Genomic DNA, 14,647 nt, shown 5'->3' with positions numbered 1-14,647 from the left:
TGGCACTGTTATGTGGACACTATATGGGCACGGTATGGCACTGTTGTGTAGATATTATATGGTCATGGTATGGCACTGTTATGTGGACACTATATGGGCATGGTATGGCACTGTTATGTGGACACTATACGGGCACTGTAGTGGTGTTCTTACAGCATGGTATGGTGTGACACTATTACACAGATATATGGGCATGGTATGGCGCTGTTATGTGGATATTATATGGGCATGGAATGGTTATGTGGACACTATAGTGGTGTTCTCACAGCATGGTATGGTGTGGTGGTTTGCCGCCTGCGCGGTGCTATCACCTGGTTTTGTTACATTCTTTGTTCTCACATATTTGGCCTCTTCCTGGTTTAGCCTTGTGCCTCTCCAGCTGTTGTGGAACTACAACTCCCAGCATTCTGACCACTACTGAGTGAATATTAATGAATTGAATTTCTTGTTCAGCGAAAATCTTAGGATTAAAATGTCATTTTTATGGAATCAAATCCCTCGTCCTAGGAAGAGTGAAGACATAATCCCATGGAGATAATCCCGGGACTGAACAATGACTATTACTAAACAGCCAATCCGGGGAGTGCCTGGGGTTAAAGACGTCAACGTCCCCTCCACCTCGCCGGTAAGAAACATTCCTAAAATTCCAAAGACAGATCTGTGATATGGAAACTGTCCACTAGATGGCAGGAGATTCCTGAGATTTACAGGCCATAGGGGATATAGAAGAAAAGCTGCAATTACTATTACAGCCTCTAGGTGGCAGAATGTTTCTAATATTGCATACATATTGTAGAAGTTACCTGCAGTCCTATGTAACACCACAGGTAACACAGTCATAACTCTAATCACAGATAATGTTGTAGATGTCACCTGCAGTCCTATTTAACACCACAGGTAACACAGTCATAACTCTGATTGCAGATGATGTAGCAGATATGACCTGCAGTCCTATGTAACACCACACATATAACACAAATCTAATTTGTTAAGCATGGATAATGTAGTATATGTCACCTGCAGTCCTATGTAACGCCACAATATTTGTTAAGCACAGATAATGTTGTAGATGTCACCTGCAGTCCTATGTCACACCACAGATAATTCAGCTCTGCTACATGTGTAGGTTTAGTTACTCTCCAGCAGAGTTTGGCGCTGCTGTTGATGGATCCTGGGTCTGCAGGTTGTGTTACCTCCAGCGCAGCCTCCGCCTCTTCGTACGCCGTCTGCATTTCCTCTTTTTCCATCTCCCACTTCTTCCGGGATTTCTGGAGCTCCTGGAGGTTCCTGGTGACGTCTCGCAGCTGCTCGGACAGGTCACTGATCTCATCTATGCAGAAATCAGACTTTATCACCATTTTATAAACTTTTTTTTGTATTTCCACTAATCACCTGCAGATGGCGCTGTTGTAGCACAGAACATCCTTAAAGGTACAGTACATATCTCCAGGCTCTCTGCCTATGACCACCGTGTGACTGGCACTCACCTTGTAGAGTTCGATTTTCCCGTTTTATCGATGTCAGTTGTTCGTTAGTCTCTTCATAGGAGGTTTTGATCTTGAAGAGGTCGGTGGCGTACAGGCGACATTCCTTCTGAGACGCCTCCAACTCCCCGTAGATTTCCTCATATTTTTGGCGCCATTCTATAATTTGCTTATCGAGAACTCGCTGCTTCTTATCCAGAGCTGAGGCTTCTGCCGTGGCCTGTATGACAGAAAACACTCCAGGCTACCTCATGTCTTGTCCTCTAGTCATTTCCAGAGCTGCACTCACTATTCTGCTGTAACATCATGTTTTATCCTCCAGAGCTGCACTCACTATTCTGCTGTAACATCATGTTTTATCCTCCAGAGCTGCACTCACTATTCTGCTGTTACATCATGTTTTATCTTCCAGTTACCTCCAGAGCTGCACTCACTATTCTGCTGTTACATCATGTTTTACTCTCCAGTATCCTTCAGAGCTGCGCTCACTATTCTGCTGTTACATTATGTCTTATTCTTCAGTTCAGTCACAGGAGTGAGACATCTATAACTCACCTTCTCCAGGTCCAGGCAGACGTCCTCCATCTCTCCTTGCAGCCTCTGCTTCATCTTTTCTAGGTTGGAGCACTTGGCCTGAGTCACCTCCAAAGCTTCCTCAGTCTCCTGTAAGCGGCTGCAGAGCTTCCTCCTATAGGGGGCAGAAGAGACAAATCATGGTAAGGCATGGTGGAGGATCAGGCATGGTGGAGGATCAGGTATGGTGGAGGATCAGGTATGGTAAGGGATCAGGTAGTGGGGGGGGACAGGTATAATGGCGGGGGATCAGGTATGATGGAGGATCGGGTATGGCAGGGGATCTTATAAGATGGAAGATAAGGTATGGTAAGGGATCAGGTATGGTGGGGAGTCAGGTATGGCGGGGAATCAGGTATAGTGGGGGATCGGGTATGGTGGGGGGGTCAGCTATGGTGGAGGATCAGGTATAGCGGGGGATCGGGTATAGTGGGGGATCAGGTATGGTGAGAGATCAGCTATGGTGGGGAATCGGGTATGGTGAAGGATCAGGTATGGTAGGGGATCGGGTATGGTGAGAGATCAGGTATGGTGGGGAATCAGGTATATTGGGGGATCGGGTATGGTGGGGGATCAGGTAGTGTGGGGGGGACAGGTATAATGGCGGGGGATCAGGTATGATGGAGGATCGGGTATGGCGGGGGATCTGGTAAGATGAAAGATAAGGTATGGTAAGGGATCAGGTATGGTGGGGAGTCAGGTATGGCGGGGGATCAGGTATTGCTGGGAATCAGGTATAGTGGGGGATTGGGTATGGTGGAGGATCAGGTATGGCGAGGGATCAGGTATAGTGGGGGATCAAGTATGGCGGGGGATCGGATATGGTGGGGATCAGGTATGGCGGAGGATCAGGTATATTGGGGGATCGGGTATGGCGGAGGATCAGGTATGGTGGGGGATCAGGTATATTGGGGGGGATCGGGTATGGTGGGGGAACAGGTATGGCGGAGGATCAGGTATGGCGGAGGATCAGGTATATTGGGGGGATGGGGTATGGTGGGGGAACAGGTATGATGAAGGTTCCAGCCCAGGACTCTAGGGACTCCTCACCGGGCCTCCTCTAGCTCCTCCATCCGCTGCCCGGCCTCGTTCTCGTATCGGGTCCTCCAGTGAGTCACCTCGCCGTTCAGTTTGGAGATCTGACGATGCAGCTCGGATTTCCCCTCCACCTCCTCCTCCAGCTGATCCTTCAGCATTTCATAGTCCAGCTTCAGACTGACCAAGGAGGCCACAGCCGAGCTCCTGACCTGCAGGAGGAGTGTATCAGGAGGGAATGCCCCTTTAAGAAGGAGAGGTAGTCACGGCCCCACCCCCTGTATGACATCACTAATATGATATAATGACATGAGATCCACACACCTTATACTACAGGACCAGCCATTCATTTATTACTGCAGACAACCAGCCTGTATATCATGTGTGAGAGGTAGTCACAGCCCCGCCCCCTCTATGACATCACTGATATAATAGTAATATAATGGTCCAATGAAGTCATTGTCTATCCCCATCCATGTAAATGTTTCCTCCATTATGTGATGACATCACCGGGAGCTCTCAGCACCATAACAATGTCTGCCGGCTGTTTGCTGCCCGTCTGCCAGGTCTCCGCTGTGTACACAGCTCGGGTTATTGGACGGCACCCATGTGGAAAGCTCACAGAGTGAATGGCGTCACGAGTACTGGAAGATCCGAGCGCCGGACAATGATGGAAGTCACAGATCAAAGAGGCAGAAATACCAGCGACTGTCTGCCGGCCGGCCGGGAATATCTGCACAGGCTCCCAGTCACCCAGCAATAAAAGGGATCACTGGTTTTTAAGTCTTGGTCCCTTTAAGACCTCAAGTTATGTATAAAAAGAAAAGATCGTCCCTCCCATATTACAGAGTGCAGCAGGTTTAATCACAAATTATACATCCACCCCAAGTCCGACCTCGGACCCCTCATTTACATACAGTGTGTGGTGCCATCTTTGTTTCCCAGACTACAGAATGTTTCGGGTGCAGAACTGGCTCATAGGGGAGAAGTACTGGCTCATGGGGGAGAAGTACTGGATCATGGGGGAGCAGTACTGGATCATGGGGGAGCAGTACTGGCTCATGGGGGAGCAGTATCGGTTCATGGGGGAGCAGTACTGGCTCATGGGGGAGAAGTACTGGCTCATAGGGGTGCAGTACTGGATCATGGGGGAGAAGTACTGGATCATGGGGAAGCAGTACTGGCTCATGGGGGAGCAGTACTGGATCATGGGGGAGAAGTACTGGATCATGGGGGAGCAGTACTGGCTCATGGGGGAGCAGTACTGGCTCATAGGGGTGCAATACTGGCTCATAGGGGTGCAGTACTGGCTCATGGGGGAAAAGTACTGGCTCATAGGGGAGAAGTACTGGCTCATGGGGGAGAAGTACTGGCTCATGGGGGAGAAGTACTGGCTCATAGGGGTGCAGTACTGGCTCATAGGGGTGCAGTACTGGCTCATAGGGGAGAAGTACTGGCTCATGGGGGAGAAGTACTGGCTCATGGGGGAGAAGTACTGGCTCATAGGGGTGCAATACTGGATCATGGGGGAGCAGTACTGGCTCATAGGGGAGAAGTACTGGCTCATGGGGGAGAAGTACTGGCTCATGGAGGTGCAATACTGGATTATGGGGGAGCAGTACTGGCTCATAGGGGAAGAAGTACTGGCTCATGGGGGAGAAGTACTGGCTCATGGGGGAGAAGTACTGGCTCATAGGGGTGCAATACTGGATCATGGGGGAGCAGTACTGGCTCATGGGGGAGAAGTACTGGCTCATAGGGGTGCAATACTGGATCTTGGGGGAGAAGTACTGGCTCATGGGGGTGCAGTACTGGCTCATGGGGGAGAAGTACTGGCTCATGGGGGAGCAGTACTGGATCATGGGGGAGAAGTACTGGCTCATGGGGGAGAAGTACTGGCTCATAGGGGTGCAGTACTGGATCATAGGGGTGCAGTACCGGCTCATGGGGGTGCAGTACCGGCTCATAGGGGTGCAGTACTGGCTCATGGGGGAGCAGTACTGGATCATGGGGGTGCAGTACTGGCTCATAGGGGTGCAGTACTGGATCATGGGGGAGCAGTACTGGCTCATAGGGGTGCAATACTGGATCATAGGGGAGCAGTACTGGCTCATAGGGGTGCAATACTGGATCATGGGGGAGCAGTACTGGCTCATAGGGGTGCAATACTGGATCATGGGGGAGCAGTACTGGCTCATGGGGGAGAAGTACTGGCTCATAGGGGTGCAATACTGGATCATGGGGGAGAAGTACTGGCTCATGGGGGTGCAGTACTGGCTCATGGGGGAGAAGTACTGGCTCATGGGGGTGCAGTACTGGATCATAGGGGTGCAGTACTGGCTCATGGGGGAGCAGTACTGGATCATGGGGAAGCAGTACTGGCTCATAGGGGTGCAATACTGGATCATGGGGGAGCAGTACTGGCTCATGGGGGAGAAGTACTGGCTCATAGGGGTGCAATACTGGATCATGGGGGAGCAGTACTGGCTCATAGGGGTGCAGTACTGGATCATGGGGGAGAAGTACTGGCTCATAGGGAAGCAGTACTGGCTAATGGGGGAGCAGTACTGGATCATGGGGGAGCAGTACTGGCTCATGGGGGAGAAGTACTGGCTCATAGGGGTGCAATACTGGATCATGGGGGAGCAGTACTGGCTCATGGGGGTACAGTACTGGCTCATGGGGGAGAAGTACTGGCTCATGGGGGAGCAGTACTGGCTCATGGGGGAGAAGTACTGGCTCATAGGGGTGCAGTACTGGCTCATAGGGGTGCAGTACCGGCTCATGGGGGTGCAGTACCGGCTCATAGGGGTGCAGTACTGGCTCATGGGGGAGCAGTACTGGTTCATGGGGAAGCAGTACTGGCTCATAGGGGTGCAATACTGGATCATGGGGGAGCAGTACTGGCTCATGGGGGAGAATTACTGGCTCATAGGGGTGCAATACTGGATCATGGGGGAGCAGTACTGGCTCATAGGGGTGCAGTACTGGCTCATAGGGGTGCAGTACTGGATCATGGGGGAGAAGTACTGCCTCATAGGGAAGCAGTACTGGCTAATGGGGGAGCAGTACTGGCTCATGAGGGTGTGGTACTGGCTAATGAGGGAGCAGTACTGGCTTATAGGGGAGTGGAACTGGCTCATGGGGGAGCAGTACTGGATCATAGGGGTGCAGTAATGGCTAATGGGGGTACAATACCGGCTCATGGAGGAGCAGTACTGGCTCATGGGGGAGCAATACTTGCCTCTGGGTGTGCAGTAATGGCTCATAGGGGAGCAGTACTGGCTCATGGGGGTGCAGTATCGGCTCATGGGGGAGCAGTATCGGCTCATGGGGGAGCAGTACCGCCTCTTGGGGTGCAGTACCGACTCATGGGGGAGCAGTATTGGCTCATGAGGGAGTGGTAATGAGTCATGGGGGAGCAGTACCGCCTCTTGGGGTGCAGTACCGACTCATGGGGGAGCAGTACCGCCTCTTGGGGTGCAGTACCGGCTCATGGGGGAGCGGTAGAGTCATGGGGGTGCAGTACCGACTCATGGGAGAGCAGTACCGGCTTATGGGGGAGCGGTAATGAGTCATGGGGGAGCAGTACCGCCTCTTGGGGTGCAGTACCTTTGTCTCCTCCTCCAGCTGCTTCTTCACTTCTTCCACTTCAGACACCAGCAGGAGTTTTGTCTTATTGAGCTGTGAGGTGCGGCCCCCCAACTCCTCCACCCGCAGAGCCAGCTCCCCCATCTCTGCTGTATGAGGAAACACAGACATGTCAATATAAGAGAGAGATTCCCATGTATCTAAGCCTATCATATGTGATACTGTCTGCTGAGCTGCTGTATCTAGGCATACCATGTGACATAGCCTCCTGAGTGATGTATCTAAGCCTACTATTTGTAATATTGTGTATGTACTCCTGTCAAGCGTCATGCTGTCTGTTGAGTTTCTGTATCTAAGCCTGTCATATGTGATACTGTCTGCTGAGTTTCTGTATCTAAGCCTGTCATATGTGATACTGTCTGTTGAGTTTCTGTATCTAAGCCTGTCATATGTGATACTGTCTGTTGAGTTTCTGTATCTAAGCCTATCATGTGTGAAACTGCCTACTTAGCTGCTATCAAATCTTGTCATATGTGATACTAGGTGCTGACCAGCTGTATCTAAGCCTAACATGTTGAACTTTGTATCTAATTCTATCATGTGTGGTACAGCCTAGATTGTGTGACCTGGTAGGAGGATGTGGCTGTGTCTCTGCGGTCATCACTCTCAGAACTGTCAGGTTAATAATGACGTATGAACCACCGCTCTGCCCCATCCATCACCGCACTGCCAGTGACTACATCACCGCCAGCAGAATAGTGAGTGCAGCTCTGAAGTATAATACAGGATGTAACTCAGGATCAGTACAGGATCAGTAATGTAATGTATGTACACAGTGACCTCACCAGCAGAATAGTGAGTGCAGCTCTGGGGTATAATGCAGGATGTAACTCAAGATCAGTAATGTATGTACACAGTGACCCTACCAGCAGAATAGTGAGTGCAGCTCTGAGGTATAATACAGGAAAAGTACTACAGAGAAAGAAAGTGGTTTTCATATTAACTGGCGCCAGAAAGTTATATAGATTTTTTAAAATTATTACTATTAAAAAAATCTCCAGTCTTCCAATACTTATAAGCTGCTGTATGTCCTGCAGGAAGGGTTGTATTCTTTCCAGTCTGACACAGTGCTCTCTGCTGCCACCTCTGTCCATGTCAGGAACCGTCCAGAGCAGCAGCAAATCCCCATAGAAAACCTCTCCTGCTCTCAAGACTGGAAAGAAAACACCACTTTCCTGCAGGACATACAGCAGCTGATAAGTAATGGAAGACTGGAGATTTTTTAAATAGAAATAATTTACAAATCTATATAACTTTCTGATACTAGTTCAGCAGCATCCCTGTGTTAGTGTCTTTTCTCTTGGGTTTTGGTCCCCGGTGGATGGATCCATTATTTCTAGGATTCTGGCTTCTCCTATCTGTGAGGTCAGGAGCGTCTGCCGCCCGGCGGAGCTGCACCCCCTCCGTTATTACACACTATTCTGAGCCTGAATGAGGTGTCACACAGTAATGACATCAAATAAAGAAAGATGCCGCCGGGTTAAAGTCTATTTTCCTGGCCATCAATTCTAGGATTATACCTGGAAAGCGGATATAAGGGCTGTATTATAGGACAGTGATATAACGGCTGTATTATAGGACAGTGATATAACTCCTGTATTATAGGACAGTGATATATAACTCCTGTATTATAGGACAGTGGATATAGCGGCTGTATTATAGGACAGTGATATATAATGCCTGTATTATAGGACAGTGATAAAACGGCTGTATTATAGGACAGTGATATAACGGCTGTATTATAGAACAGTGATATATAACTCCTGTATTATAGGACAGTGGATATAGCGGCTGTATTATAGGATGGTGATTTATAACGCCTGTATTATAGGACAGTGATATATAACACCTGTATTATAGGACAGTGATAAAATGGCTGTATTATAGGACAGTGATATAACGGCTGTATTATAAGACATTAATATAACGGCTGTATTATAGAACAGTGATATATAACTCCTGTATTATAGGACAGTGGATATAGCGGCTGTATTATAGGATGGTGATTTATAACGCCTGTATTATAGGACAGTGATATATAACGCCTGTATTATAGGACAGTGGATATAATGGCTGTTTTATAGGACAGTGATATATAACGCCTGTATTATAGGACAGTGATATATAACACCTGTATTATAGGACAGTGGATATAACGCCTGTATTATAGGACAGTTATATATAACACCTGAATTATAGGACAGTGATATATAACACCTGTATTATAGGACAGTGATAAAACACCTGTATTATAGGAGAGCAGATATAGAGAATATAATAGTACAGTGTCATAATATAATATACCAAATTTCCAAATTAATTTTCTTATTTTCATCAACAAGACAAAGAGCAGAGTGACTTACAGCCGGGGTCCGGACAGCGCCTGGCGTCACCTTCACTTTTATCATAAACATATATATTACAGTATAATATGCTGTAATAACCTGCTGATATTTGCAGGTTATTGATACTGATGTTTAGTGCATTTGGCATTATATATAGTAATTGTGATGAGGACGAGTGATGACAACTACTGACATGATGTGACAGGGACACTCTAAGATCAGGCCATCAAAACTTGATCTGTGGGAGCAAGAAACCTCCATGACCACCAGCGAGCTCCATGGACATCAGGGAGTTCTAGTCTTCAGGTTGAATATTTCCGTACACAACAAATCCTTACATCATCAGCAGTAGGGACGGGTTTGGTGACAGTGGCTGTGCAGGTGTCTGATGGGGCTACTGAACTCATAAATGGGGAACCGGTTGGCTTCATCGATGGAGGTTGGACCTTCACCTAATATTGATGGCCATTGGACCTAGTGACCCTCCATTGCTGTTCACTCCTCCATCTTTATGGGAGCCATGAGGTTCTATCTCCATACAATAACTCAAACCAAGCCTCTTCTTTGGATATTTACCCCCATGAAATGCATCATGGGAGGGATTCCTGATGAAGGATCTTCAGGCAGCAGTGTTCCCCAGATAACCAATAGCCTATACCAAAAGCAGCGTAGAGGGGCTCAGTGAAGGTGGCCGTGACAGTGTGCAGATGTCTGATGGGGCTGCTCAATTCAAAAAAGGATAACTGGCCGGCCTCATAATCCAGAAATATCCGGAATCTATTACAGGAAAACGTATGCGGGCAGGTGGTCACCATGTTGTCATGCATGACAGAATACTGGTTCTTATACAACCTACGTAGACACCACGACTTGTCATTGTCCCCAAAATATGACTGATCACCCTTCTTTTCTATTCTGTCGTAGGCCACTCCGAGTCTCCAGTCCCCCGTTTCACTGGTCTCCACCTCCCAATAGTGTCGACCTGAGGAGAAGACCTGGCTGCTCAAGATCTGATTGTACTGGAACCTCTTTGGTGTTTCGGGGCGATTCTGGAATACTGAGGACCAATACATGGTTTTCCGATCATCCGCTACCAGAATGTTATTGGCAGCTGTACTTACATCTAGAACCAGCTCTAGACAGCCTTGAGTTTTTGGGATTGGGAGCTTTTGGCCACATTCCTTCCATTCCTCATCATCTTTTTCGTTTATGAAGTCCTGAAGGTCCATGTTCTTCTCCTGTAACACAGACATGGGATTGCTCGAGTTGCAAAGTTCCTCTAGTCGACCAATTTTCTTGGACACCTTCTCCTTCTTGATCTGTAATAACTGAATAAGGCTTGAGATAGTGTATAATACCTTCTCACCCTTTATGTCCGGTACCAGGATTGAGAATTCTTCCTTCCCAGGATCTCTTGGTCCACGTTCTTCTAGATCTTGGATCTTCTTCTCAATTTTGTCTCGTTTTAACGAGAGCTGTCTCAGGAAGCTTCTGAATGTCTCCTTCTTCTTCTCAGAGGCTTCCACCAGTAGCTCCACCTGATGTCCATGATGTTCTCCAACCAAGCAACAGGTGACACAGATACAAGCGTTGTCTACAATGCAGCGATACTTGAGGATCTCCTTGTGGACAGGGCATTTCCACTTTTCCGGGGTCTGGGTGGCTTCGGTTAGGACGTGTTCTGGTGACTTGCTGTGGACTCTCAGGTGGTTGCTGCACAGAGAAGCTTCACAGTGTAGACAGGACTGAAGGGCAGGAACGGCAGAGTATAGACAGTATGAACAGTGAACTCCACTTCCACTCAGCTCGGGGTTGGCAGATGAGAAGATGGTGACGATGTTACACAGGGTGATGTTCCTCTGCAGCACAGGGCGGGTCGGGAATTGGGTCCTGCATTCAGGGCAGTTATAAGCCCCCACCTGGGTATTCAGCATACGGTCAATACAGGCTCGGCAGTAGTTGTGTCCACACGTCAGGTTCACAGGATCCGTGTAGATTTCCAGGCAGATGGGACATTTCAGCTCAGCTCGGAGATCAGCAGACGCCATCACTAGAGGAGGGAGGAAGGAGGAACGAAACTGAAAGTCTGGCAGCCTGCCGGGGGTGGGACATGGGAAGCTGTGTCTCACATTACAGCTCAGACATCACTAGACGAGTGACAGGGGTCAGATGTCTCACATTACAGCTCAGACATCACTAGACGAGTGACATGGAGTGGGATGTCTCACATTACAGCTCAGACATCACTAGACGAGTGACAGGGGTCAGATGTCTCACAATACAGCTCAGACATCAATAGACGAGTGACAGGGGTCAGATGTCTCACATTACAGCTCAGACATCACTAGACGAGTGACATGGAGTGGGATGTCTCACATTACAGCTCAGACATCACTAGGGCCTCTCTAGCTGCTGCACAACTACAACTCCCATCATGCACTAACAGACAAAGTTTTGCAATAGGAGAAGGGACTGCAGCTGTCACAGCATGCTAGGAGTTGAAGTTCTGAAATAGATGGAGACCCTGTGCCTGCCCGGGCATAATGGGAGTTGTAGTTTTGCAGCAGCTGGAGATCCTGTAGCTGTTGGGGAATGGTGAGAGTTGTAGTTTTGCAATAGATGGAAAGCCTGCAACTGCCAAAGCATGATGGGAGTTGTAGTTTTGCAGCAGCTGGAGATCCTGTAGATGTGGGGGAATGGTGGGAGTTGTAGTTTTGCAATAGATGGAAAGCCTGCAACTGCCAAAGCATGATGGGAGTTGTAGTTTTGCAGCAGCTGGAGATCCTGTAGATGTGGGGGAATGGTGGGAGTTGTAGTTTTGCAATAGGTAGAGAGCCTGCAACTGCCAGAGCATGATGGGAGTTGTAGTTTTGCAATAGATGTAGATCCTGTAGCTGTTGGAAAATGGTGGGAGTTGTAGTTTTGCAAAACATAGAGAGCCAGTAGCTGTAGCATATGTGGGGGTTGTGGTTTTGCAATATGTGGGGAGTCTGTAGCTGTAAGGCAGAGATGTAGAACCTTCGACTCTCCAGATGTTGCAAAACTACAATTCCCACAATGCCTGGGAAATAGCTTTGGCTGTCCAGGCATGACAGGAATTGTTGTTTTGCAACAGCTAGAGGGCCAAAGGTTCCCCATCGCTGCTGTAAGGTATGATGGGAGTTGTAGTTGTGGAAGAGGTGGAAAGCCATGGGTTTGGGAATAGTACCATACAGCATCCATATAATGCAAGTTACTCAGGTCTAGAACCTGAACGCAACTTCTTGCTCCCTGTTATCAGCCATTTCAGTATCACATAGGATAGGCTTAGATACACAAGCTAGAAGAGATCTTCACACATGCTTGGAGCTTGGTAGACAGTATCATACATATGAAGCTTAGATACATGGCTCAGCACATAGTATCACACAAGATAGGATTAGATACTCAAGGTGTTGATGTAGACTGAATAGAGGCCTTGTGCTTTGGCTCCTTCTGCTAAGGAAATCCACACAGGGCAGATAACCCCTGCACTTCCTTCCTCAGGCGCTGACGTCTCTTACCTTGCAGCTTGTTCTTCGCAGCATTTTGCTCGGTGATGATTTTCTGAAGTTCCTGATTTTTGGTGTTTGCATTTGACAATAAATCTTCCAGTTTTCTTGTCTGTGCGTCACAGCCAGCCTGGAGCAAAAGAAGAATAAAATGTAACATCAAGGAAAATTCACCAACATAGTATTAGATACCTGCAAAAGCTGTATATATGGATAAAAAGTGCAATTTGTATCATACATGGCAGGATTAGATACAGTAGCCAAGCAGATAATATATCACATTATGAGAATACATAGAGTATAATAGAATATATATATATATATATATATATATATATATACACACACACAGAAACATATAACTATACTATACGATATACTGCTCTGAGACCCAGCTGCTTTCTGAGGATGGAAAACGTGGCCTGAAGGCGAATAGATGACTTAACTAGTGACTATGGACCATCGGAGCGTGAGGATGATGAGATTCCAGTTATATCTTTCCCAATTTATTCCAAACCATTGTGTTTTCATGGGTCACTGGTAACATCCAAAGTAACCAGAACTGTACCGTCTCTATATACAGCAGATCACCGGGGAGAAGAGAGGTCTTATACAGGGGCGTAACTACCACTATAGCAGCCATAGCGGCTGCTATGGCGCCCGCCGCATCAGGGGGCCCCATGGTGTGCTCCTGCAATACACTGGGCCCCCTGAGCCGTCATCATTTGCAGCATCGGGTGGCCCTGCTGGTCTCCTGGGTTTTGCAAATGTCCCTTTAACTGCAAGCACTCCTGACCAGAGCTAGCAGTTATGTAGTTATGACTTCACTTGACCGTTTAGTGGTCAGTCGGGGGGGGGGGGAGGGCAATCAAAAGTTTGCTATGGGGCCCAGCCATTTCTAGTTACGCCCCTGGTCTTATACACTGTTTGGGTCTGGTCCTGTGACATTGGGGTTGCAGGCCCGTTCCATGGCCCCCCTTCCCTGCATGTGCACGCTTTGCGGGGTTGGCGGTCACTGACCGACACGGTGGGGAGTTAGCATAGGGACCCGTGTGAACCAGAGGACCTGCGCGGTGGTACATGGGGCTATTATGGCTTGATCAAATCATATACAGACACTCTGGTGTTGATTTTTAATATAGGCCTAGCGGCATTAGTATCAGCCATAGATGGGATGTGCAGCCGTTCCATTCTCTCCACTTTCCATAACTACTATAATACTGCTCCCGTATACAAGAATATAACTACTATAATACTGCTCCCTATATACAGCAATATAACTACTATAATACTGCTCCTATATACAAGAATATAACTACTATAATACTGCTCCTATATACAGGAATATAACTACTATAATACTGCTCCTATATACAAGAATATAACTACTATAATACTGCCCCCTATATACAAGAATATAACTACTATAATACTGCTCCTATATACAAGAATATAACTACTATAATACTGCTCCTATATACAGGAATATAACTACTATAATACTGCTCATATATACAGGAATATAACTACTATAATACTGCTCCTATATACAAGAATATAACTACTATAATACTGCTCCTATATACAAGAATATAACTACTATAATACGGTTCAGGTAAGAAAAAGAGTGCTTTACCTCACACCTATGGCTGATACTAGTGCCTCTCGGCTGCATAAAAAACATCAGAATTCTGTATGTGAATTGATCAAGCCACACTGCCCCATGTACCTCGTGCAGGTATCTGATACACATGGGTCCCTACACTAAGTCCACACTGTGCCGGTCAGTGACCACCACCCCTGCAGGCGTGCACAGTCAGGGAAGGGAGGCCATGGAACGGCCCTGCAACCCCCATGCCACAGGACCAGACCCAAAAATGCCACACCAAAACCCAGCCAGCACCACCGGCGGAGAAGGTCGCCCCCAAACAGCACAAGTCTGGATAAGGTATTGCACTCACCATAGCTATCACAGATAGAATGGGACAGACAGGAGGGATTAAAACCATGAGCACTCAGGTGTCTCCTG

The 14,647-nt window shown here is 47.7% G+C and overlaps 2 protein-coding genes across 2 annotated transcripts in view; both read right to left on the bottom strand.

The window, feature by feature from the left end:
* The window catches only part of LOC138773060 (putative uncharacterized protein MYH16), a 28,642-nt gene that overhangs the window by 8,537 nt on the left and 5,458 nt on the right, over nt 1-14,647 (bottom strand). Inside the window, exons 4-9 of the mRNA XM_069953981.1 lie at nt 12,631-12,748; nt 6,705-6,832; nt 3,108-3,304; nt 2,040-2,172; nt 1,488-1,704; nt 1,194-1,330 (exon numbers count right to left, since the gene is read on the bottom strand). Of these exons, the coding sequence (XP_069810082.1) occupies nt 1,194-1,330; nt 1,488-1,704; nt 2,040-2,172; nt 3,108-3,304; nt 6,705-6,832; nt 12,631-12,748 (930 nt within the window). The remainder of the gene's footprint in view (nt 1-1,193; nt 1,331-1,487; nt 1,705-2,039; nt 2,173-3,107; nt 3,305-6,704; nt 6,833-12,630; nt 12,749-14,647) is intronic.
* On the bottom strand, nt 9,005-11,170 carry LOC138773062 (E3 ubiquitin/ISG15 ligase TRIM25-like). Its single transcript, XM_069953983.1, has one exon. The coding sequence runs from the start codon at nt 11,134-11,136 to the stop codon at nt 9,679-9,681; it is 1,458 nt and encodes a 485-aa protein (XP_069810084.1). The 5' UTR covers nt 11,137-11,170; the 3' UTR covers nt 9,005-9,678.

The sequence above is a fragment of the Dendropsophus ebraccatus genome, chromosome 14 (genome assembly GCF_027789765.1).
Source record: "Dendropsophus ebraccatus isolate aDenEbr1 chromosome 14, aDenEbr1.pat, whole genome shotgun sequence".
NCBI lineage: Eukaryota > Metazoa > Chordata > Amphibia > Anura > Hylidae > Dendropsophus > Dendropsophus ebraccatus.
The sequence above is the reverse complement of the archived record's forward strand: the minus strand, read 5'-3'. Positions and strand labels throughout refer to the sequence as shown.